The sequence below is a fragment of the Siphateles boraxobius genome, unplaced genomic scaffold, assembly GCF_051911475.1.
Source record: "Siphateles boraxobius isolate OS27281-9 unplaced genomic scaffold, OSU_SipBor_1 12, whole genome shotgun sequence".
Classification (NCBI taxonomy): Eukaryota; Metazoa; Chordata; class Actinopteri; order Cypriniformes; family Leuciscidae; genus Siphateles; species Siphateles boraxobius.
The window spans coordinates 4,041,550-4,068,314 of record NW_027508722.1 but is presented as its reverse complement, the minus strand read 5'-3'; the positions used below and the strand labels follow the sequence as shown (position 1 = coordinate 4,068,314).

Here is a 26,765-nt window from a genome sequence, read left to right as displayed (position 1 = left end):
TGGAGTTCCTCTACATTTCCGCTGTATCAGACTCTATTATTACCGCGTGGGAGAAGTCTGCTTCAAGACTGCAAAACAGGTGGAAGCTTTTTTACAGCTCTCAAAAATAGCACATATATGGGACACCTCGCATTCCCATGTAGACACAGAGCATTTCCTTCTGAAATCAAACGACCTGTTTTTCTACCCGCCCTGCAGCTTTGACCGTCCGACTGACCTGGCGAACGCTAACCAGGTAAGCTGGAGGAAGATGAGAGCGCTCACACCGCATCCAGTGTGGCACGAAAAAAACGAAACGCATCACGGATAACTGGAGTGTGAGAGTTGTTTTAAATATGGAATAGAATTTAGAGGAAGCATCTGCGTATGTCAACACAGAACGTTTCCTCTCACACATCGACCAAACATATAGAAAAAGACACACAATCTTGATCATCTGACCTACCAGGTATGATCTTCATGAAGTTTCTGGAGCAGCAACGGTAGACAACCAGAGCAAGAGCGTGCCAATAAAGTCAAAGAAAAGAGTCTCCGTTTGTTTGGCCGGCACTGTGCCTTTCTTATTTTTGACGGGCCATGCCTGCTGTTGGGATATGTCAGCCCTGCTCCCGGTGGCTTTGCAATTAGGTGGGCGGAGGCTGAGGGGGTCGGGGTGGGGGGCGAGTGGGGCGCTGTGAGTGGGGCAGGGTATAAGTGCTCACTGTGGATATAAATAAATATCATGCCGGACAAGTTGCTCACACTGGCACAGTTAGAAACTGATGAAACCCGCGGTGGCCAGCTTGTTCCTGGATGATGATAAGAGTTATTCCATGATATTGCATCACAGTCTAGCTTTACCTTCACTACTGCTGTCACACACCAAGACACCAGTTTCAAAACACGACTGTTTCTTAACACATTTAAGTAGGGCTGGGTTTTGATTCAAATTTCAAGAATCGATTCGATTCCGATTCTCAAGATCTTGAATCGATTATCATTATTCGATTCGATCCGATCTGATCCGATCTTCGAGATTTAGATAAGTGTTTTAGAAAAAAGCATTTTTTCCAGCTGTTACCTGAATTACAGGACTAGTTATGCAACATATTGATACTATTATTATAGACATTTAACTGCAAATTAATGGAGTATTGATGGTTGTAAAGTACAATCCCCCATCCAGAGTGTTGATACAACTGCTTTCTCAAACTTGCACTGGTGTAGACGACAGAGGACGCACAGGTATTTCAGCAGCAGTAGGCTACTAGGGCTATCGCGATTAGGCTACCGCAATTTTGTAGTACCGCGCTACTGACAAGTCAACCGCAGAGGATTGCAAGTAACCGCAGCAACCGCGATATTCACGTTTTTTTATAAGGCTATACCCTTCTTGTTTTGAACTTCATGCATGTGTATTGAATGTTAAACAAGTTCATAATGATAACAAACAAGACTGTTTATCGTGGTGATGTGTAGCCTACAGAGGCTTTGCACAGACAGTGAATGAGAGAGATCGGCAGAGCGCGTGCGATTACCTGCGTCTGTCTTTGAAGTCATGTGTATTCGTGAAAATTCGTATTTCCGTGTCAAAGGAAAGCGAAATATTTGTTGTATCATCCTTCTAACTTTCACGTCACGGGTATTTACCATTAATGCGTGTCAGCAGCAGCGCTGGTCAGCATTCCACAGCGCGAGGAAGCCGCGGGAAAATAAAATCAGCGAGTCACGCATTGAATCAATGCATTATTGGTCTCTAATAAGTGAAGCATCGGCTTCAGCGTTACCCATGCGACGCATTGCTGCTCAGCTGAGCCTTGAAAAGTGGAACTCAAAGGTAAAAATAATTAATACATTGTTTCATTACATCTCTTTTAATGAAGCAGCTTTTTTGAACGTGTTCGTTGAATGAACGGTTTAATGACTCACTCAAAGCCCGTTGTCGTAACAATGTGCGCGCTGAGTGAAAGCCTTTCAATGCGCATACAGGGATCTCCCAGTCACGGCAAGTTAAAGTTCACGGGGAAAATGTAAGCCTATTATTAAATCGATCCTCTGAGTTACAGATCGATCTTTAGAAATTAATATCAAAATCGATTCAGAATTGGTGAATCGATTTTTTCAACACAGGCCTACATTTAAGTACACTTTTAAATCATTATTATGTTTAGTAATTGTGCTTTAATAAAGTATACCTGTTTGGATGTTACTAACATACTAAAGCACAAGTAAAGTACTTGATTATAATTATAAACTGTGGTGTTATTCAATATTACATTTAATGTTCAAATATATTTTAAATATACTTATTTAATGTACTGCTTTACAAATGTGTAATTACAAATATATTTAAATGGGAAATATAGCCTTTATTTAACCAGGCAAGTCAATTAAGATTTCCAATAGAAATTACATTAAAGAATATTTTAGTTCACTAAGCACATAAAAATATATACTTAAGTCCTACTTACTGTAAGTGGGCCAAATTTACCTAATTGCATTTAATAGATACAATACATTTTCATTTGATTGTAAATAACATGCAATTAAGTTTCAGGAAAAAAATACATTAATTTACACTTAAGTATATTCTTGTATTTCCATAATACCTTGCATACCTTAAATGCAATGTAATGTAAGTCTCTTCAGACAAAAGCATCTACCAAATACAAAGAAAAAGTAAATAAATTAAAATAAAATAATACCCATTTCTATAGACCTAACAACTCCATTCCTTCTGGAATATATTGCACAATGCTGGACTTAACATTTTCAAACCCAGAGACCTTCCAAAGCAAACGAGTGCCAGGGTTTTTATTTTTCCATTGAAATATGGAATGTGGTAATGGGAAGCCTGGCATGACTGGAAATCTCAGCCTCTCTCTAGTGCTATATCATGAGTCTTTCGAGACCACCCATGAAGCCAGACGTATGCTAAATATAGCATAGTTTTACACAACAATCCACTGAAATTAGCATATGGCATTGTGAATTATGGCGTTGACGGAGTGTTGATTTCATTTTCATGTTTAAAGTCCTTATGGCCGTGATTAAATACAGTATTTGAAGACATCTAAATTGCAGGACTTTGCATGGGAACTATTTGTAAAATGAGATAATCACTGACTGAGCAAATCTAGTAATCAGTCCCAGTCTGATTCCACTGAGGCGTTTAATATATTACAAAAAGGTCTAAATATGAGTGTGTCACCTTTTTTGACAAATATATTTAAACGGATGTACACTCACATGAAGAGTACTCACATCAGAAGCCTTAAAGTTTTATTCCTCATAGGGCAGGTCAGAGATCTAATGACCAATTAAATACTTTATTTAGATAGCACCTTATTATCAGACTCTTAAAAAAAATTATGAAATGTAAATGCATCTGCAAATATCCTGCACTTGCATCAACACACAAACAAAGTTGCTTTCCACTGATGCTGCATCCACACCTGTAGGTGTCTGTAGCATAAAGTCAGTGATCCCTGTTGTACATTGAAAAAAAAAATTTGGTGTTGGATTTACTTGGTGATTATTTGTGAAATTTACTGGCGGCGAGTGATAACTGTTTCAAAGCAACGGCAAGTGTAACATTGAATTAAACGTGAATTTTTTAAACTGAAAGAATGAAACAGTATGTTATTCAAGAAAATACTTTTTCAGTCTGTCAATAATCCGTTTTGTTTAACTTTGAAAACAGTGTATCAGTCAGGGAAACAACAAGAAAATTACTTTACGGACAAAGCATCGATAAAAATCAGTTCCTGGCAGAGAATTCAAATATGAGTTCTTGTGTGTCATTATAGATTCACCTGGGGACATTTTAACCTTGTAGACAGAAAAGACTCATCTGACATCGAAACAACTGCTATTTCAGAGGAATGCGTCATAAATCTTTTATATATTACTGTCAGTAGAAGCACAGGTGGTTTATTGAGGCATGATGAGATCTGAGACAGCTACTTTTTTTTCAGAAAAACTGGTCAAGGCAAAAGACAAGGCTTTTTATCAGAGCACTCGCTTAGGTTTCCTAATTCAGAAAATTGTAATGTAGTTCATTGGGTTCATTATTATTAACATAGTTAACAACTACAGTGATAATGTTACCAGGTGTAACAAAATATTAAACAAACAAGCCGATGTAGAGGAGTGTGCAGCTAGTTTTCACATGAGGAAACTATCAGGAAATATAATATTATGTGTTCAAATCCAATTCATGAGTAATACATTTAACATTAATATAATTTCTACAAATATACTTTTTAACGTTAAGAGTAACTTACTTTAACTTTCTAATAGATTATTGGTGGTGGTTGAGGAGATTCCCCCTTCCACGTAAAGCGCTTTGAGTACCCAGAAAAGCGCTATATAAATGTAACGAATTATTATGAATTAACAATGAATAATATTGTATTTATAAAGACAACCAATATGAATAAGATTGTGTGTAATCTTTAGCATTGGATGTTACATGTTAACCAGATAGTTTAAATATTTTATAGACATATGCCTTATACTGTACATACAAAATTCCAATATCATATTTTTTAAAAAGCTGTTACTGTAGAACTTTTAAGATGTTAAACGGGTTAAGTAGGACGGTATGCTCACTATTGACAGAAATTTTATTTTAAAAAATAACCATAAACTGAGAAAATAATCAATGGAGTAAAAAGTATGGCAAGTAGCCTGATTTTCCTCTATACCCAGAACATGGACTCATCCCTACAAAAGGTCTCACAAGAGGCGAAGGGCCAGTTATGGATATCACAACAACAGACAGAATGTGTCTGATAAGACTTCTTAAAGGTCAGATTCATTTGGCTCTCTGAATTCACTGGATGACTCATGGACTGCACCACTATCACATGGCATTGAGAACATCGGAGCGCCTGTCACAACATCACAAACATGCAGGAATTCATGGTGGAGGCGGACAGAAATACAAACTTGCACAATACATTTCTGCTTGAACAGAGAACAGTCTCAATCTTCTGTTCATACATGTCCAGCGTATAACTCAAGGATTGCTAATGAATAAATGATTGCTTCTAGACCATTACCGGAGAACAAAAAGGTGCTAGGCACAATGAATACTTTCTGTACTAGCTGTAGGCTAAAATTCACTAAACAACAAAGTGACTGAGCTCCTGTTGAAGAGTTTCATCTGAAGTGAGGAAGAGGTTATTTTCTATAGACATGTCTTTAGAGATACAGTAGGGGGCAGCATAAAATTACAGAGATCTCTCATGTAACCTCAAGCACATCTGACTTCAGTTATTCAGTCTGAGCATAATATTGTATAAATGCTTTTTCTTTTTCAAATCCAATTGTGTTTGGTTGGAATTCAGAAACTGTGGATTCCTAAAAGACCGGTCATGATAAAATGACTAACACAAACCTTCAAACAAAAGGCTAATTGTTTTCGGATCTTTCCTCTGTGATTCACCTACTAAACACACCCATTAAATTTGTGCAAAACTCAACCACTTACTGTGGGAAAAAAATCCACAATAGTAGATTGTTCCAGTAAATAAAATGAAACAAATCAATGGTTCCATTAAATGTCTTTGCATTTAAAGTGTACAAGCATCAAGTGTACAAGCATCAACTGAAATGCACAGCTATATGAACAACAAAAACAAAGGCAACTGCAGCACACATTCCAGAGCAATAGGGGAGAAAGACAACGGTGGTATTTGGGATGGACTACCCCTTCTACTCTGTGCTATGCCCCATTACATAATACAAAAAGCGACAAAGCAGAAGTCTCCAGCTAATAGTTGACAACTGGAAACTAGAGACAATCCAGAGGAAACAACCGAACACACGTGCTTCCTGCAAGAGTGGCACACAGGATCCTCTAAACACAGCATTGATTTTGTTGTTTCATGACTCTAGAAATGCTCTTTTTCTACTCCAAGAAAACATTGCAACAAAATCACTAGCTAGTCCCAAAATGTTGCAGAGCAAAAGGGTGGTTGCAAAACATTGCATGCATAATTTGATGTTTTGAGTGTGGGTGTGGTGTGAATCACTGTGAGAGGTTCATTTCTCGAAATAACTGAATGCAAATATGCCCAGATTTCTGCCTGTGGAAAGAAACAGTGATAAACCTAGGAAGGTTGAATAAATACAGCTACAAAAAGATGTGCAATGTTGCATAGGCAAAACATTTTGAAAGATGTTCCACCGTTGTTGATACTGCCCATATCTTTATACAAGCTAATTTGATTTTAAACTGCCAGCATTGCAGAATATTTTTAAAAAATTGCGAAGAAGTATAAGCTTCTCTGCACAAATCTTGAAAACCTATAACTGTACTTTTGTTTTATTCAATTCATATAACGCTCAGGCATCATTCACTCAAATAGCATGCATATAAAGTTACACACCACACTAGAAAAGCATGCCCAACTGTCTAATAACAGCACAACTATTCCGAAACTAACAGTCACCTTGAACCTCCCACACAGCAAATACTAATGGAAACCGGAGCACTGCTACTGACATCAAAGCACATATGAAATATAGAGTGATATAACTGAAAAAAGGACTCATACCTTCAATGAATTTGGGGAAGGTTTTGCCTTCTGGCTCTTGTAGTGAATGATCCCAAGTCTCTTCATCCGGCAGGAGACCACGCTCTATGGCCAGTTCTTCCAAGACATCATAGTCCAGATCATCTCCTTCAACCTCTGTCAGTGAGGGTTTAGCAGGTTGTCCTGCAACAGGACTGGTAATCTGTTGCACTTCAATCACTTCCTCGACCACAACAATCTTCTTCCGCATGGCGTCGTCTGTGGACTGCTTTTGCACGTCGCAGGTGATCTCGTTGGCAGGAAGGGGTCCAGTGATGACAGGCTGTGTAGGGGCCTTGCTAGCCAAAAACCTGATCTGCTTCTCTGAGCTCTGCTGTGTGTCAGGAGCAGCCGTGTGTTGTGCAACGCTGGGAGGTTCCCCTTGTTTAGGGAGGGGGGTGAGCTGGGCCGAGGCTGCTGACGCTGAAGTTGCCGGTGCTTCCCACTGTCTCTGCGAGGAGGATGTTTTTCCACTCAGAACCTCCCGTTTTTCAGCCAAGGGCTGAGCAGGCTCCACCTCCCCTTTGTGTACCGGGGCCTCATTCTGTACAGCTGTTGGCTGTATGCTCTCCACATCGTGCATTCCTTCAGGGGATGTCTTTGCAGAGTCATTTGTTGCAACTTGCTCAGGACCCTCAACCTGATCTGCATCCTGGGCTGTTGTCTTTACCTCTGTCACTTTTGTCTCAGCTATAGGAAGAGGGACCTGTTTTACAGCAGGAGTTTTGTTGGAAGATTTCTGTTTTTTCTTCTTTCCTTTTAAAGGCTTTAAGGCATCCTCTGTATCCCTGTCTTTTGCAACTTTGACCTCTTCTTTGACTGCAGGTTTCTCAGTCTGTTTTGCTGGTGATGAATTTTGTTGAACAGAATCAATATGTTTTGGTGTCTCTAAGTTTGATTTCAAAGTTTGCACAACTACTTCTGAAGTCTTGCTGAAGACAGCTGTGGTAATCTTCACTTCAGCACCTTTAGATAGGGACTGCGATTTAGGGCTGAGATCAGGTTTGTGACCTTTAACCTCTCCCTTAACCTCAGCAGTAGAAATAGCATAAGGAATCTCAACCTTTTCATGAACTTTTAAAGGACTAGTGTTGTCATGTTTAGATGCATCTTGGGTTTCCTTTGTTTTTTGGGAAACAAGTACTCTCTTTTGGTTGTCAGTCATTTGAACAGTACTAGATGCTGTGGGTGGCACTGCCGTGACGGCTGACTTACTGACACTCTCCTCTACAGAAAGCTCAAAAGTATGCAGTGGTAGTTTAATCTCTGATTTCTTTTCAGCAATTTGTATTGCCGACTTTTCTTCTTTCTTCGGCAGAAGTGGCATTGCTGATTCTAGAGATTTGACAGGCACCTGAGAGCTAACAGAGGTATTTGACTTCACCTCATCTACATTGGCACCAGGCACATGATGTGGTGCAATGGAGGTCTCATCTGCTTTTTCGTTCTTGATTGGTTGTTCTTGCAAATTTTTTGCACTCATGGTTTTCTGCGTTTTCTCCACTTTTGGTTTTGATGGAGTAGGACCAGGAGCATCCTTATCCATTTTCCTACCAATTGTGGATGTGGTTTCATGAGAAATATTAAAGCACACTTCTTGTTTAGGCTCTTTGTTGACTGCTTCAGTACAGACAGAACATGTAGAGGATTCCACTGCTGCTGCCTCCACTGTTGACATCATGGTTGGTATATCCTGCACATTTTTGGTCTTTTTGGATTTCTTTGTTTTCTCCACTTTTGATTTTGATGGAGTAGGACAAGGATCATCCTTAGCCACTTTGATATTGTCAGTTACTGTACATGTGGTTTCTTGAGGGACCTTTATAAATGCCTCTTTTTTGGGCTTGTCGTTAACCGCTTCATCAGCGACAGAAAATACAGAGGAGTCCACTGCTGTTGTTTCCACTGTTGATGAAATAGTTGACATATCCTGCAAATTTTTAGTCTTTGTGGCTTTCTGCTTTTTCTCTAGTTTTGGTTTTGATGGAGTTTGATGTGGAGCATTCTTTTCCTCTTTGCTATCACCTTTGGATGTGGTGTCTTGAGAGACACTGACGGATAGTTCTTCCTTGGGCTTTTCTTTGACTGTTTCATTAGAAACTGAATACACAGAGGATTTCACTGTAATTGTCTCAACTGCTGTTGAAACAATCGTGCCATCTTGCACATTTTTGGTCACAAAGGTTTTCTCGGTTTTCTCCACTTTCGGTTTTGAGAGAGTAGGACCAGGAGCATCCTTCTCTATTTTGTTATCACCTTTGAATGTGGTTTCCTGTGAGACAATGACACAGACTTCTTCCTTTGCTATTTCTTTGACTGTTTCAGTAGAAACAGAAAGCACAGAGGACTTCACTGTAGATGAAACAGTTGACACATCCTGTACATTTTTTTTTACCAGTGTTTTCTCCACATTTGGTTCTGAGGTAATAGGATGAAGAGCATCTTTAGCCATTTTGCTATTATCTGCTACTGTGGGTGTGGTTTTCTTAGAGACCTTGATAAACACCTCTTCCTTGGGCTTTTCTTTGACTGCTTCAGTATGGACAGAAAACACAGAGGATTCAACTGAAATTGTTCCCTCTGTTGATGAAACAGTTGACACATCCTGCATATTTTTCATCACAAGGGTTTTCTGTGTTTTCTCCACCTTCGGTTTTGAGGGAGTAGGACGACGAGCATCCCAGGCGGTTTTGCTATTATCAGTTGCTGTGGATGTTGTTTCATGAGAGACTTTGGTAGGCACTTCTTTTGGCTTTTCATTGGCTACTTCAGTATGGACAGAAATCAAAGAGGATTCCACTGCTGTTCCCCCCAGTGTTGACGAATCTGGGCTCAAATTAGCCTTTCGCGGTTTCTGAACGAATCCTGTCTTGGTGCATTCCACCATCTTTTCCTGTTCAACTGGCTTAGCATGGCGAGTTTCATTAGAAGGCATATTAGAGACTGAATGCATAGCAACCTTCCTCCTAGCACTTGGTTCCATCTCTTTGGTGTAATCACGAGTTTCAGAAAGCATTGGCTGCTCTTTGGATTCCCATGATCCTTTGGGTTTGATCTGATTGCTAGTCATTGGGCGACCTCTAAATCTTGGTGTTCTGCCATTGGATTCAGTAATTTCAGGTTCATCCATGGTCATTGTTTTGCGACGATACCCCTGTCGATCCATCAAAGCCTCTTGTTTTTCTGCACCCATTTTGCCGGGTTTGGGAACATAAGAAGTTGGCCCCTCAACAGATTGAACCCCTTCTGCCTTGCGGGCGATGGCCAGAGTGGCAGCTGGCCGTCGTACTCTCTGTAGAGGAGTAGGCACAATTTCTGGAGGCAGATGTAGGTAATCGCGCAAGTATACAATCCCTGTATTAGTAAGGTACCAGTAGAAATGCTTCCACGTAAAGGTCTCCCTTACATATCCCCTGGATTTCAGCGAGCCCATGGCTCTTAGCACCTGCAGGTTTCCCACACCAGGAATCTCAGGGTGCATGGTCTGAGGGCGCTTGTCTTTCTTCGCCACCATGACGCCATCCCGAAACAGACGCTCATAGATGGCCTTCAGGTTGTCAAGAGGCATTACCATTCCAGCAACCATTGTGCTTCCTTAGTCTTGCAGCGTCTGAGTAAACAGGAACAGCTTTGCCAAAGAAGAACAAATCACTGAATGACCTCACTCTCCAGGGTCCTGTGGCAGAGCCTGCTGCCACGTGCTGCCAATTCAATCAAAAAAGACGCTAAAAATAATTACAACCTGTTTGTCCGTTGTTGTTGTTTAGCTAACTTCCTTCCTCATCAAAAGGGTTTCTTCTTTCTTCTCAAACTTTCTCAGAGGCAAAGGAAAAACTTAGAAAAGGAAAACTGTTCTCTCCTTCACTCAGCCTTCCTTAGAAGTGAGCATAGTCCAAACTGGCAGAGCTGCAATGAGAGGGGGTGTGTGTAAAAGAGAAAGAGAGAGAGAGAGAGTACTATGATCCAGTCGGCCCCTCCTACCTCGCTCGAGCAAGGAAGAGACTGCTAAAATCAAACTGCCTGGTCTGCAGACTATTAACAGTTGTGAATGGCTTGATGTAAACACTTGCAAAGATAATTGCCAAAAGTGTAGGAAGCAAAAATAGAACTCTAAAAATGGAAGAAAAGAAGAAGTGCTCGTTCAGCACACCTATGTCTCATTGAGGCATATGTGCTACACTGTCTAGGAACCACCCAGAGTACACAGCACATGTTACACACCCCCGGGGTATGTTGGACCATCTCAGAGCGTAGATTGGTCAATGAAAAGCTAGGATTGAGAAAAGGAGACACCCTTGAAGTAAGTCATCCAATAGGTGAAAGATACAGGTTGCTAACACCTACCTTAGGCAACCACGGTTTACACACTTCAGATCGTGTGACGGGACACTCCTTTTTCCCTAGAGACACTTGAATTCCCCAGAAAATGCCTTACAGCTAGAACTTTGGTTTTGTGATTAATAGGTTGACAAAGAACATTTGAACATGAATGGCTGACTTAACTGATGAATCAGTGCAGATACCTCACAGGAACAAAGTATGAGAGAGCAGGGACTCACGTTTAAAAACACACAAAAAGCACATTATAATAAGCCCAATCACATGCAGAAAAAATAAGCAGGCAGAAGAACACATGTTACTGTGAAGCTAATTTCAAATGAGTAACTGGATAATGTTTTGCATACTGATAAATTTGTATATTTCTATACAGAAAATCCATCTTTAATTATGCAGTTAAAAGATGATAAAAGACTGTAGCATTAGACCAAGCACGTTTTTACAAGCACTGTTGGCAGTACAATGATGTGATGCAACAGTTTGAAAGAACGGATGAAGAATTCATCTAGGGCTCTATATATCTCAATCTCAATATAGCTGTTGAATTTGAGTTTCCTATGAGAGAGTCTACTAAATAAAGATTCATGCTTTGCTGCTAACCTTTCAAAGGAACCATGAACATGGTGTCTGATTTTGAGGGAGTAGGACAGGGATAGACACAGACAGATACAGAAAGCAGAAGCAGTGAGAGTGTACAGTTGCACTGATTGTCTCTAATGCCTTCTGGAAAAACTGAATATGCTTCTTAATGACCACAGCAATTACCAGTTTTCTGAGTATATCTGGTTGGAATAAATGGTAGGGATATGCCATGCCTCAAACGGAAAATGTTTTTGTTTTAATCGCCATGGAAACAGTCAGACAGTGTGTCAGTTCCGGGAAACTCAAATATCCTCTTTCACGTCGCTCCAACGCCATGAAAATAACTTGTGGGCAGCTGTGCGGGACATCACAGCACTCTTAACCAAGAACAACCTCTCTGTCATAATCAGCACAGATGAACGCAGTCTGGGAATAGGCAGTGCATATGATGTGATTAATATGCACTCATTAAAGTCATTGGCTATTAAGCTGTGTATGAAGAATTTACTTGTATAAAGAAATTAATAATTCTATTAAGTAAAGATGCAATAAATCGATCAAGTAAAAGTCATTTATAATACAAAAAAAGATTTCTTTAAAAAATGTTTTGCTCTATTGAAGTTTTAAAACATTAATTTAAATTCATATTTATTTAACATTTTAATTGTATTTTACAATATTACTGTTTTTTACTGTAATGTTTGGATCAAATAAATGCAGCCTTGGTGAGCAGAAGAGACTTCTTTAAAAAAAATGTAAAAAGAAAAAATAGTTTAAATCTTACCGACGCCAAACAATTTAACAGTAGTATGTTATTTAAAATGTAATTAACTAATAGCTAATAATATTTTTAACATATTCTTAGACATGGAAAAAAACAGACCTAGAAAGAGCAATAAACTTGCTTGGTTGTTTGTCAAAAACAGTCAGACAGGTTCTGACTGGGCTCAGCAAAAACATTAATGGTTTTAAACAATTGAAGCTATGAAATGAAAGATGTACTCCATTTTACAACAACACAAAATTGTATACATTTCAGAACTTCTTTCCAGTTGGACAGAAAAGTTAGTTTGAAACGCTTCATTTGTTGAAGACTATTATTAATCAATCTTTGGGTAATCAGTGAGAGTTAGTAAATACACACAAACATATTAACCATAACCTCTACTCTGATTAAAGAATAAGATCCTCCAGAAGTAAAATTTCTTCATACTGAATATGCAGTGATGATTCACTGATCATTATTTGTTCCTCAATTATTCCCATGTGAGTCATTAGAGGTGCTTAGAGCTCACATTCACATGTGACTGATTTCAAAATGTGTAACAGTTTAGAAAAAACGGGTATTGTAAATGAAATGAAGATAAGCGATAAAGAAGCGGGACAAAGAATTCGAGGTCACCTAATATAATTTATTGAAGAATCCAGCTCTCAATTTGGATCACTTCAACTCTTTGTGAGTGATCCCAGTTTGCCCAGAATAGACATTATCTGGCTCTCTTCCCACTGTAAAGTGTTCACTAGGACTCAGAAACACGTGCCTTCCTCCCTCAGCCTGCTGACAAAGGTCGACATGCCCCAGAAGTCAGTTTTGCATGTGTCCGAGGCAACAGAGACCTGTCAGCTGGGATATAATTAAAGACATTTAGACTTTTTTTTTTAAATACTCATATTAAATTTCATTTCCAACTTTCCAACGACTTCTTCCAATTCACTTACAGTCCTAAAAGAGATGCAAATTCTGATGAGACGTGAATTAAATCAGATATGACTGGAAGATGCATAAAACAGATGAGTGCCACATGAGAATTTGTCAGTCACTTCAGGGCTTCGGAAGCCTCGTCTTTGTTGCATGGATGCCTATAATTTATATCCAGCTCATCTTCAGAAGAATCTAAAATGAATACTCTTCAGATCTGCTGAATCAACAGTTGAATATGATTTGCAATAATGATGTAGAATGCAAATCAATCTGAGAACAAAGAACACACACACCAATTATTTACAGCCTCTCTAAAGTACACACTACACTATCCAACCACATATCAGCTAATATTGAAGTAAACAACCTTTTTTCTTTTTCATTTAGTCTCTAAAACAAGTTAAAAACAAGTTAAAACTTTGAAAAAAAGCTTTAAAAAATGTGATGATAAAATAAAACATCTAGATCATCCTTCAATCAAATGTATTGAAGGGTTAGTTCACCCAAAAATACATTCTGTCATCTTTTACTCACCCTTAAGTTGTTCTAAACCGGAGTTCCTTAGTTCTGTGGAATTTAAAAGAAAATATTTTGAAGAATGTTGGCAACTAAACATTTGCTGGTCCCCATTGACTTTTTGTATACCCACATTATTCAAAATATCTTTGTTTGCGTTCAACAGAAGAAACTCCTACAGGTTTAAAACAACATGTAAATGTTGACAATTTTTATTTTTGGGTGAACTATCCCTTTAAGTTAGAGACATTATAATTAGGAAGCAGATAATATATTCAGACTTTTAAAAGTTCAGACTCGCTAGTAATGTAAGTGGAGTTGGGGACAGGGATTCAGCTGTCCCAAGTGAAAAAGTGCCGACACCAGTGCGGACTATCCCGTCAGAAGACATGGTGTCACCTCTAACCTTCAGCACCTGTTCACAACCCAGAGGAAACTCAATCTCCTGCTGTTCTCAGCTGATCAGGAACCTTATATGGAGGGAATCAAGGATTCTGATACACCTGGAGAGGTCAGATGTGATCCTAACACCATGTCCTGACCAGACGTGATGTGATGCCATGGCACTCGATAAAGGGTTTCTTTTCCATGATAATCAGTTGTCTATACCTTTTAATCCGAGTTTCAATATCATTTTGAGTGACCTTTATAGCTGTACCTAAAGCGGCAATGGATAATTCAACTTTAAAATAAATTAAAGGAACCAAGAAAGTTTAAACTGTGACACAAATAAACAAGTGTATTCTATGACAAAGATTGTTTCAGTCACTCAGTATGTATTTTGAATCATATGACAATGGTATATTATGTATTTGTTGGATTAAGTACTTATCCATTTTGTTGCGAGTGCAGTGCGCTTGCAGAGAGAGCTCCGCCCACACATTATTCTGATTGGCTGTGATTTTGGATTGATTTTGTCATGTCTCTGTCGCATTGCATCTGGTGAGGACAGACAAATTGTTTGCTGGAATCTTATTGCGTCTGGTTCAATAACTGCAATGTGGTTCTGAAGCTTATCATATGATCTTGAGGAAGTAAACACCATTACAGCGTTTGGAAAAATTGCCCCAAATGTGTCTATGTTCAACAATCTCCAACCCATTAACACAGCTGAGGTCAAGCATTTCTTATCATACCGTCTATTAATTTCCTGTTGTACTTATACTCCCATTTGCAACACTCAAAACAACCAATCTCATCATCTCACCAATGACACAGCACAGTTTAACCGTGACTTCACAAAAAGTGTAAAAAAGCTATAACAAAAGACCAACTAATTTCACCAGCATGTAAAAGAGAGTAAAGAGAGGCTTTTCCTGCAAAGCCTGGTCCAAGCCAAAGAGCTGTTTCCAATATATGCAGCTCATAAATATTTCTGAGATGCTGGCAAATTTTTCAGTTGCAAAGTAGTTTTTCTCCCAAAGACATTTTGTTCCATCCACAAATTCTCGAAACAGCTTGTACTCTGTAGAGTCGCGAAAAGAAAATTTTATGTTAATGACTTAACTTGTGAAAACAACCCCACAAAACCAGCTAAAAACGGTCAAGAATTGTCCGGAATATATTTCACCCCACAATGAGCTATGAGCTAAAGTAACAGTAGTGTTAAGAAGTAGTTTGATACTCTCCTGCTCCTAATTTCATTGCGGTCAAAAACTGTTTATATTTAATTTTCTGTCTTTTTAGCAAGGTTTTGTACAGCACAGTGTTCAACTACTGTTGTTATGATTGTGCTTTATAAATAATTGATATCAATCAATAAAATTGATTTGATAGTGCTCAACATGTAAACCAGCCACTATGTCTGTCTTTGAAACATAATGGACTGCTCAGGCCAATGGCGGCACTGAAAGCCACAAACACTCTTGGATTTGATTCTGGCAGCTACAAGCAACTAGTGTTGGGACCTAAGGTTCGTAAAACCAGCAGTTTTTACCTGAATGAATGAGAAATAGACAGGTTAGATTACTGCTTAACAGTTATCTTCTCCAAACGTATTCCTCGTTTTCTCAAACAGAGCCACATTGTTTTAGGAATGACTAATGAAAAGTTACAACAATTCTCAGATCTACTTTTTGTGGATACGATCTTTAAAATGTCTTCACATTTAAGTGAGGTGCACATTCAGAACAGCTCTGACGTCTAAAGCAGTGCAAGTCTTTTGCTCTTTGGCTACACGGGTCTATGGAAAAGTAGTAAAATTATGTAACATGGCAAATATGACAAGTCTCCCTTGTGTTCTCCACGGCATGAGTCATGTATCACTCCTTCTTGTCCATTTCCTAAGTGGAAAGAAACACACTGTCTCAGATTAGCCCTCACTGAGCACAGTCAACCTTCTGGCCAACACCCAAAGCTTCAGCGCACGTCCTGAACGCTGCTAAACGTGCAGTGGAAGGTGGCGGGAATAAAAACCCCAACCGATCTTTTGACTCAAACTAGGATAATGTCAAAACCGATGTATTTTCTGTTGTAGTCCACATTTTCAACAATCTAATCCTCTGTTACATATCTACTAATGAAACACAGGTTTGGAGTTGGAACATGATAGCGTGGAAGTGAAACGAAGGAATGCTTTGTGAGCAGTAAACAGCTTCAGAGGAAAAACTCCCAATTGAGGTTGTTGGGAATCTGAAACAGCCCTGATTTCCCAGCTGCCCCTTTGGGAGCACAGTAGGAGAGGAATCGGCGTTCAAGAGTCAGATTAGTGTGGGACAGGCAAAGATCCAGCTTTATTCGAAAAAACACAACTTAAGACCAACTTGAACATTAATGGGCATTAATGTTAGTACACCACAGAGACGTAACCAGCACCGGCACAAATTCTGACTCTAAACTGCTTAAGCAAGCCTTCTTTTGTCAACCAGCATTGAATGAAAGATTTTGTTGAATATAAAAATGCAAAATGCAACAAAAAAAAACAGTGGGTCAAATTCACTATTTCAAGTGAGATGAATTTGCACCAAAATAATGTAGCAAGCATTTTCTCCTCCCTATTAAAAGTCGATAAGCCTATGAATTATACTATTCCTAGTCCGCAGATCATCGCTGAGCCGTTTTTTGGTAGACCATCTATAACATCTGGGCTTAGTTTTCTAAAAGCACTAATTGCAAACCACGGTTGTAAGTTATGTCGTTACCAACCTAGTTAAAAGATTCTGCATTTTCCAAAGACATAGTTCCAACAAACATTTGCAAACTTGTGTTGCTGGAACTACAGCTCTCGACCTGTGGTTACAAGAGTAGTTACTGTTAATATGACGTGTGGACTTTAATAGATCATGCTCATGACCACAATAAGCAAGCTAAGATGCATGTCAGCAATCAGCACCGTTCCGTGAAGAGTTCATGTGCATATATGCAAAAGTGCAAAAAAGATCTGCTTTTCTAAAAATACTTTATTACAAACAGGAGATAAAGATTATACAAGCGTGTCACTGACGAAGGCAAAGAGCCAAAACGTTTGTATTATCTTCATCTCCTGTTTGTAATAAAGTATTTTTAGAGTGCAGACTTTTTTGGCATTTTTGCACTGATATATATGGTCTCAGCACCCAATTATCTAGGAGAGCACAGTGAGTGTTTTGATTGGCATAAATTCAAAAGGAAACCCTGGATTATGACATAATAGAGAACCTATGATGAATCAAAACAAAGGGAACAAAAATAGTAAAGTAGAAATAGTGAGAAGGGAGTGAATGAACTGCAAGTATACAGGATTACACCGCATAAACCAGCATTGGAATTCACAGTGGTCTAATCTGTTCTTTTCAACAAAGATAAGAATGTATGCCAGTGCAAAAGTCACAGATACAATGCTAGTGTGTTTTGGGTGGTCGCCACAGCGTTGCTATACACATCTCTGCATGGTTGCTACTGTAGGTGGTTCTGTGCTGGCCCAAGTAAAATAAAAGCCAAACGCCAATGCTATTCTGATCTCTGGAAATGAGTCATCTTCCCTAATACTTTTGAAAACAATAACATATTGCTGCATGTTGACCTAAAGTGAAGTATAGCAAATTGTATCGTAATTTCTATTTTTAAAAACCCGATATGTAAAATGTGAATTTTCCAGGACAGAAAGAGCTCATAATTGCCGTAATTGTGATGATGTCACTGTCTACATATTCACTACTACACTAAGGCCATTACTTACCTTTCTTGCTGCTGCGCCAGAACCGATCTCCCAGAATATCACCCATGTCCAGGCTCACCTGATAATGCATTTTTGAACAGGACCGAGTGAGCCGTCTAACCGCACCACAACGTCTTCCCCGTGTGGACAGAACCACCCCATCTGAAACCCATTCTCCCTACGGCGTGCAGGACGGGGCACAGAGGGGCACATAAGGGAGAATGACAGGGGAATGCACTGAAGAAACAAGAGCTTATTTTCATGTTCTGCCCACAAACACACTAAGTCTATAAATCTGGCCTGTCCTGCCCCGTCCTATTCTCCCAGATTCCCATACATCTGTCCCATCCAGCAACACTTACTTCCGCACAAACACTGGCTTGTTCTGCCACACCAACTAATGGATGTGTTGTGAAAGAGAGCAGGCACTCTGGGGTTTCAGAGGTTATAGCCTAGTTTGGCAGCACAACCAAATAAAAGTTTTTTAAGAGGTGGGATTGATCACCATTAACTAAAACAAAATTCCAAACCATTTTGGAGTCTCAAACTAATAAACAGTTACTGGCAAGATCAACGTCTTCAGTGTTTGGGATAATAGGGTGTTCAGGAGGGTTTTGGACTGTCGATATGCATCATTTGAGAGAAGGTCTTACAGGTACGAGTGTCTTCCCCATAGAAACCACACTCCCTCAGGGCTGATTTATTACTGCCTGAATCTTTTGTGTCAATTTAAGGGGTTTGCTTGGTCTTTACTGAGAGCATTATTTTGTAAATGTCCTTCAAGTGGCGAACAAACAAAGTCCCAAAATTATTTAACGTCCTTATTATAACAAATGAAATCCAACAATATTACTATTACATCCACCCAACAATATTCAAACTTATTATGGGACAAATACTAATATTGTCCACATTAGAATTTGGTTGGATGTAAATGTTTTCTCCTCCCTATTAAAAGTTAAAAAGCCTAGAAATTACAACTATGTATGATTATATGATTGAGTGCAAGTTATTATTTTTGCATTAAGCACTGTTTTTCCCATTTTTTATTTTTTTATTTTATTAGAACTGAAATTAAGGCTGCTTGATTATGGTAGAAAACATAATCACGATTATTCTGGCCAATATTGAGATTATTTAAAACCGTGTATACATAGTTTTAAGTAAAAACTACTGAACATTTATTCAATATATTACATTTTAGCCATATAAAAAGTGTGCTGGATTTATAATAAAAAACACAAGACAAAGACCATCAAAGAAGTAATGTGGCATATAATCATTGTCAATTATTTACAGAGCCATATATTTAAAAAAATATATATGACTGGAGATAATCCTTCCAGGATAAAAAACAAATATCCTGTCAGTAGACTGTAAAATCCCTTAGATAGGCTAAAGAGGTTAGCTAATGGTAACTCAATGGAAACACCACAATTAATACAAAGTTCTGTCATGAAACTCTAGATGCCGCAGGCTAATCATTCTCTTCACATCATTCTCTATAGGGCACAGCTGATTGGTCCAGGTGCTATATCAGTAGCCAATGAGCTCGCTGCTCAACCTTCAAATACTTGGTCAGCTTTTGCTGTAGCAGTTTCAGCACGCTTTCAGAAACCCTCCACCTTCCCCAGCTCCACCTGTATAGATCTGCTACAGGTAATTAATGTACAATATATTGTACAGCAGCAGCACGTTGTGTGTGTTTTGTCCCGTACAAAGATCTATAGATTAGCAGATCTATTCCACCAAGACCAAACATATCAACATGCTCATATCCATTTCCATGCCAAACACTCAGAGAGTTGACAGAAAAACTGTTATTTAAATGATTTCTGTGTTGATACACTGAGTACACTGAGGTTCATCTTTACCAGTAAGAACACATCTGTACACAGTAAGTGTTTTACCACTATCTGAAATGCTTTAGGTTCCTGTCTGCACATGTTAGTCGTTTTTAATGACAATCATTGTGAAATAAAATTCCTGCTATTGCAAGTCTTCTGAAAAATATGGTTAGGACATTCTGAATAATCCTTTAGGAAAATGTTTGCATAATAAATCTGTACTTCACGAGTCCTCCATGTTTTTACATAGTTTTACAAATAATACCACAGTTAAACAATGGTTTCTATATCCTGACGGTTGTTGGTCAATGTCTAATGAAGCTATAAAACGGAACACTTGAGTAAACAATTCCAAATAAACGACAAACTGAAAGTGCTTTGTGAAAGCGTTGCACTCAACCATCCCAACAGAAAACACAAAGCAAACCACATGTTTGTCCGGTGAGTCAGCAAGAACGGTTATACAGCACACGAGGGTGTGGTCAGCCAGGCCTGTGGTTGCCATGGGAACATGAGTCACAGCCGTGGGTAAATACACCGTCTGTCCTCGACTAAGGTCAGCGTTACCCCAGCAACAGCAAAGCAAAACTCACACAGGACGCCATGCTTGAATGGGCAGAGACGTCTGTGCATTAGCATCCGGACAAGCCAACACATTCCTTACCAACTTGCTAAAAATGTCGAAAACAGGCACATGCATAAACGCCTAATAAAACTACACATGCATATCTGTCCTGCCAGCATGTCTTAAAGTGATTTACTGTATGAACTATCCTCAGTAAAGGTTCACCAGTGCAGTTATATTCCAAAAGAACATAATGTTTTATTAACCTGAGAAAGCATCATGAGGGAATATGATGAACATATAATTTTACAATCAGACATTATCAGCATCTTCACTCCCTGCTGTGCTCTAGTATGCACGAGTGTGTCTGAAGCGCACGACGGCCCTGTTCTGTTAACTTAGCAGTTTGACAGTCTGCACTATTAATGTAAATTCATCATATTGTTATTGTTCTGCTTGCGTGTGCCCAGGGGAACTGAAAACAGCACATCCCTTTATGAGTTTTTTTTTTCAAACAGCTATTTAGATCACAAATTTGACGTTTAGTATACTAAGTGTGTAGTATACTACAAGTATACTTTCAAATAAATGATATTATTTTGAACTTTCTATTCATTAAAGAATCCACCACAAAAATATGAAGCAGCTCAACTGTTTTAAACATTGATAATGATCAGAAATTGAGCAGCAAATCATCATATTATACTGATTTCTGAAGGATCATGTGACACTGAAGACTGGAGTAATGATGCTGAAAATTCAGCTTTGATCACAGGAATACATTACATTTTAAAATACATTTAAATAGAAAAAAAAATTAAAATTGCAATAATATTTCATAATATTACTGTTATACAGAGAGAGACTGCTTTCAAAAACATAAAAAAAACTTACCAAACCCAAACTTTTGAACAGTAGTGTATGTTTATATAATTACAATAGCACTAAAAATGTGAACCACATAAAACATGTTGTTGAATAGTATTACTCAATACTTACAATAATGTGAGTTATTTGATTAGAGATTATTAGAGATTAGACTACAAATGTACAAAATAACTACTTACGGTGTTGCTAAGTATGCCTTTTTTTTATTATTTATTTTTAATAATTGTATTGATATTTCACCTGATAATCCTGTTGGTTTAATTTACATTTCACATATCATGTGATGTGATCAACAGCTGTTTTCAGTTTTCAGGGCAGATGAGCATGTCAATCATCTCAATGAGGCACTCCAGAACATATCATATTACCAGATAAGAAAACTATTGATAGTTGCAGCAGTTTCATCTTGCTTACTGTGCGATTATCATCTATCTCCCTTTCAGAATAAATGTGCCTCATCCTGGGAAATGTTCTTCCCCGTCCTGAGGAGTGATAATGTGTGTGTGTGTGTGTGTGTGTGTGTGTGTGTGTGTGTGTGTGTGTGTGTGTGTGTGTGTGTGTGTGTGTGTGTGTGTGTGTGTGTGTGTGTGTGTGTGTGTGTGTGTGTGTGTGTGTGTGTGTGTGTGTGGTGCGCTCTGCAGGAGCCTTTGATTCCCACAGAACACACCTCATCTCATTATACACTAATAAAAGCACAATGTCTGATACCTCGTATCAGGACGTCGGTGATCATTTCTCTCTCCATTGTTATGTGATATAAAGTGTTTGTCTGCACAGCGAGAAACTTCTGAAAGCTGCACAGATGTGTGTTCATGCACGTCATATGGGCATACTTTCCACAGGACATTCATTTTGATATTTTGGCTTTTAAAAGCACAGTTTTCATCTGATATAAAATAGCGACACGTTCTGTACAAACACAGAAGCTGAATTTAAAATAGCACTCCGCGTATTATTTCTGCAACATAACAATATTGTAGATAAAGTAGGAGCAGTATATGCTTTATCACAATTTTTTGTGATATATTTTTCAGTGGTTTTGGACTTTTTAGTGATCCCTGTCTGTGTGGATGTCATTTCACACACACAAAACAAGCTATTTTCGGTAGAAATACTGTATTTGTAGGTGTATTTGTCACCCAGGATTAACTTAAAGTCACCATGAAATAAAAATCTACAATTCTTATTTCTTGCACTATTTATTATTTAACTTTTTTTTAAATTAATGTCCTCTAGTAATCTTTTAATCAAAATAACTTCTCCCTCTTGCAGCAATATCTCTTCTCTTCTCTGATGATGTGTTTACTGGCGTGAGGGCGGGGCAACCTGTCAATCACATGAGATCCACCAATAGCAAACCACAACCATCCAACCACTTCCCAATGGACAAAATCAAGCCCTACATTTGTTCTTGTTGCAGAAGCAGGGGAAGAAAAGTCTATTGCAACTTCCATTTCATGCCGACTTCAAGCAACCAAAAGTGTGTGTTTTTTAGAAGTGTCCAGTTGCTTTGTAAACTGTACTGTTGCATACAATCAAATGACACAATATGCTCATTATGATTTGTAGGTAGGCACTGTCATTCTAATCACTGCAGTATTTTGTCATCAAAACAAAAATGCAAGAAAAATGTTAAACTAAAAAAATGGACAAAGAACAAACATGATGAAATGTCTAACACACGACAAGGATTATTTTCAAGTATGAAAACATGATAGCTTCTGCTATGTGAAGGTAACAGCATAATCCGACCATGACGTTACACAGTTTCTAGAGTGTGTGTGAGGGTGTGTATGTGGGTGTGGGTGTATTTGTGTGCGCCGCCTTCTCGGGTTACATACAGACAGTACTAAAAAGGTATGATTTCTTTAGAGAGATGAAAATAAACTCCACCCTAAGAAGTGAAAGATAGAGAAGCGATCAAGCCTAGAGTCTCAGGATGAGACGATAATGACCCTGGTTTGAAAGCCCTTAAACCTGTAAAAAAAAAGAAAAAGAAAAAAGAAAAAGAGCCCTACCACACCCTCACTCGTCTACATCAACACTCGCTTACACCCTGAAGCACAGCGGATTACATGCATCTGCACTGGACACAGGGATGTTTAGAGAGATTATTGGAGTAGGTTTTACAAGGAAACACTATTTCAATCTTTCTGTTTTCTAGTGCTTTTGAGGGTCGAGGTGTGTAAAATGGTGTGAAATACTTGAGATAGAGACATCTACAACTCTGCTGGATGCTGAAACAGCTCTTCAGGACAGTACGATGTGGGGAAAACTGCAACTCACCTGCAACACACAAAGGAAAATGGCATCAGTTTACAGCCTGTGGATAGACTGGATCTAGTTACAATAGAGTAAACACTTAGTTCAACTTTGCAGGACATTTGTTCAAGGTGTTCAAAGCGCATCAGACCTCAGGGAACATTCATATCGATGTTAGCAACAGTGTCACAACAGTAGGAAACACACACTGTGTTGAAGCGCTGCCCCCTGCTGAGTGTTGACTGTTACTGAGCCGACAGAGAAGAGAGAGACTCTTATCTATCAGTTTATCAACTATGTCTGATTAACTATGTCAGAAACAATCACCTATTGCATTTACACTACTGTTATTTTACAGTAGATGCACTTGTGTACTTACCTAAGAAAGAGGTGTAATATAAGGTAACTACATGGGTTAAGCTTAGGTTTAGGTTCAGGGTTAGTACCTAGTTATTACCCAGTTATTGCAATTACCATAAGTTCATAGTATGTACATGGGGAACAGGACTGTAAAATAAAGTGCTACCAAAAGTTTTTGGTCAGTAAGATTTTGATAAATGATTTTGAAAGAAGTCTCAATGCTGCATTTATTTGATCAAGGATACTGTAAAAACACTAATATTGTGAAATAGTATTGAAATTTAAAATAACTGTTTCTATGTTATTTAAAATGTAATGTATTCCTGTGATCAAAGCTGAATTTTCAGCATCATAACTCCAGTCTTCAGTGTCACATGATCCTTCAGAAATCATTCTAATATGATGATTTGCAGCTCAAGAAACAATTCTGATTATTATCAATGTTGAAACAGTTGTGCTAATTCATATTTTTGTAGAAACCGTGGTACGTTTTATTTTTTAGGGTTCTTCGTGAATAGAAAGTTAAAAGAACACTTTTGATTTGAATCCTTACTAAATAAAAGTATTTAAAAAAAACACCTTTTAAGCAGTAGTGTATGTACATAAAAATAGTACAATATATCCTAAACAATATATGAGCTTATTTAATATACATCATAAGAACAATGTTAGATAACAGCCTTAAACTTATAATTTACAGTAAGCATTCAATCTCTTCTAATAGTATTTCGAATAATAAAGCAAAACTGTATCATTTTCTGTTATTCTAGGCAAAACAAATTCCTATAACTGTACAAGTTTCCTTGTCTTTTATATCATTATATGCTGTATTCTCACAGATCATCTACACTTAATATTTCATGTTTATTTATATACTTTTGTTAGCCATGCAATAAGCAGGATAAAGTGCAGTTAGCGGGACATCATCCAGAAATAAAACCTCTCAAAGTGATAAAAGACCAGACCTCAACAGATCCTCTACATACTGTAATCTTCCTTCATGTACATTAGTATGAACACAAACACCCTCAAAACTTCTGTCCCAGAAGACGATCTTTAAGTGTGTCTTGGTCACAGGACATTGACTGGAAATTAACAGACATGGAAGGTCACAGATGAACACACACTATCAATGTGAGCAAGGTCTCTGAGCGGTGAGCTGGCATTGGCATTGAGCCCAGAGAACTTTCATCCGAGTATTTCCATAAGCTCATCGAGCTTTACATGACATCCAGTAAATGCCAGAGCGGTCTGTGCTCAGAGTGAGATGTCGTTTCCAGAACAGAGAGCTACAGTAACAGAGACTCAGCGCTGTCGGCGAGACTGATCAGAGTCAGGAAGTGTGTTTGATGGGTGATTCATTTCAGAAATGCCACACATCCACAAAATAGACAGTATTTAATCCTAATGACTGGTCATTTTGTTATAAACGGCATGCGTGTGCGTATGTGTGTGTGTGTGTGTGTGTGCGTTGTGTGTGTGTGTGTGTGTGTGTGTGTGTGTGTGTGTGTGTGTGTGTGTGTGTGTTTTTGCGTGTGTGTGTGTGTGTGTGTGTGTGTGTGTGCGTTGTGTGTGTGTGTGTGTGTGTGTGTGTGTGTGTGTGTGTGTGTGTGTGTGTGTGTGTGTGTGTGTGCGCGTTGTGTGTGTGTGTGTGTGTGTGTGTGTGTGTGTGTGTGTGTGTGTGTGTGTGTGTGTGTGTGTGTGTGTGTGTGTGTGTGTGCGTTGTGTGTGTGTGTGTGTGTGTGTGTGTGTGTGTGTGTGTGTGTGTGTGTGTGTGTGTGTGTGTGTGTGTGTGTGTGTGTGTGTGTGTGTGTGCGTTGTGTGTGTGTGTGTGTGTACATTCATATCTGCATGAGTCTGTCCACCTGTTTTAAAGGATCACTGGAGATCACTAGCAGTAAAAGACTACACACAGTGATGAAGTGAAAACACAGTGAAAACTACATAAATATATTAAGTATGAGCATAATGTATTGAGCAAAAAACATTCAACAAATCAAAACCTGCTTTTACTTCATGATTTGCCTCAAATCATCCACACTTTACAATAAAGTCGTACAAAAAAATTGTTAAGTTGTTTTGATTGATACTGTGAAGCAGCTTTGATACAATCTGTATTGTGAAAAGCGCTATATAAATATATTTGACTTGACTTGACTTGACTTAGTCCCAGTAGTTAATGATAGATAATGCATTAACTAATAATGAGTCATGCATTTGTTACAGTATTTATTACATTTTGGCTACATCTTCACTGATATGGATACATTTATTTCATGTAGTAGACTATGAAAAAAGAGGTATTTGGAAACAATATGTATAATCATATGATGCATATTGTACCTATAGATATCTAAGTTCATACCAGTGTGTGCCTGTTATGTGCCGAAGATAAATGTTAATTTGTACAATCATCTTATTACATTCCTGAAAAGATGACAGAAAAGAAATTTGTACTCGCAATTGCTGTCCTGCAGTTTATACCAGATATGGATGGCGATTGGGCACTAATAAGATGGAGAGATAAAATGATCATGCGGGAGAATAGCGTAAGAACTTTATCTGGTCTGGTCTCTCAGTTTCATCCCAGAGAGCTTTTATTATATTTTTATGAGCAGTAAGATGAGTTTGAGCATTTTTCGACATTTCAGGGTGGACGAGAAACTTCTGGAAAATGTTAGCGTGGACAGAGAAGGTTTTTAACAAAACCCGGATTAACGCAAGATGTAGTCGTTTTTTAACATTGTTAGTTCATGTTAGCTCACGTCAATTAAACAATATTAACAAATACATCTTTTGATTCTATAAATGTATTAGTAAATGTTGAACTGAACAATACTCTGTTCAGGTCATTTTGACCAAAAGTGACTATCAATTTTTTTTAATTGAGTGTTCACATATGAGTGGTACAAGACCTTGCTTAATTTCTAAAAGTTAGATTATTACATGCTTTAGAAATATTTTGCATATTTTTTTAGTTCATATTAACAAATTGAACCGTATTGTA

At 38.3% G+C, this 26,765-nt stretch overlaps 1 protein-coding gene across 20 annotated transcripts in view; it reads right to left on the bottom strand.

Moving 5' to 3' along the window:
* The window catches only part of plecb (plectin b), a 156,063-nt gene that overhangs the window by 71,004 nt on the left and 58,294 nt on the right, over positions 1-26,765 (bottom strand). For 8 of the 20 annotated variants that reach the window (XM_077206459.1, XM_077206496.1, XM_077206478.1 and 5 more), the window contains exon 1: positions 6,546-10,742. The exons of 8 other annotated variants lie outside the window; for them this stretch is intronic. In XM_077206459.1, coding sequence (XP_077062574.1) covers positions 6,546-10,149 — 3,604 coding nt within the window. In that variant the 5' untranslated portion in view covers positions 10,150-10,742. Of the gene's footprint in view, positions 1-445; positions 614-6,545; positions 10,743-26,765 lie in introns of those variants that run through there. 4 more of the 20 variants (XM_077206614.1, XM_077206630.1, XM_077206638.1 and 1 more) reach the window with 2 other exon arrangements.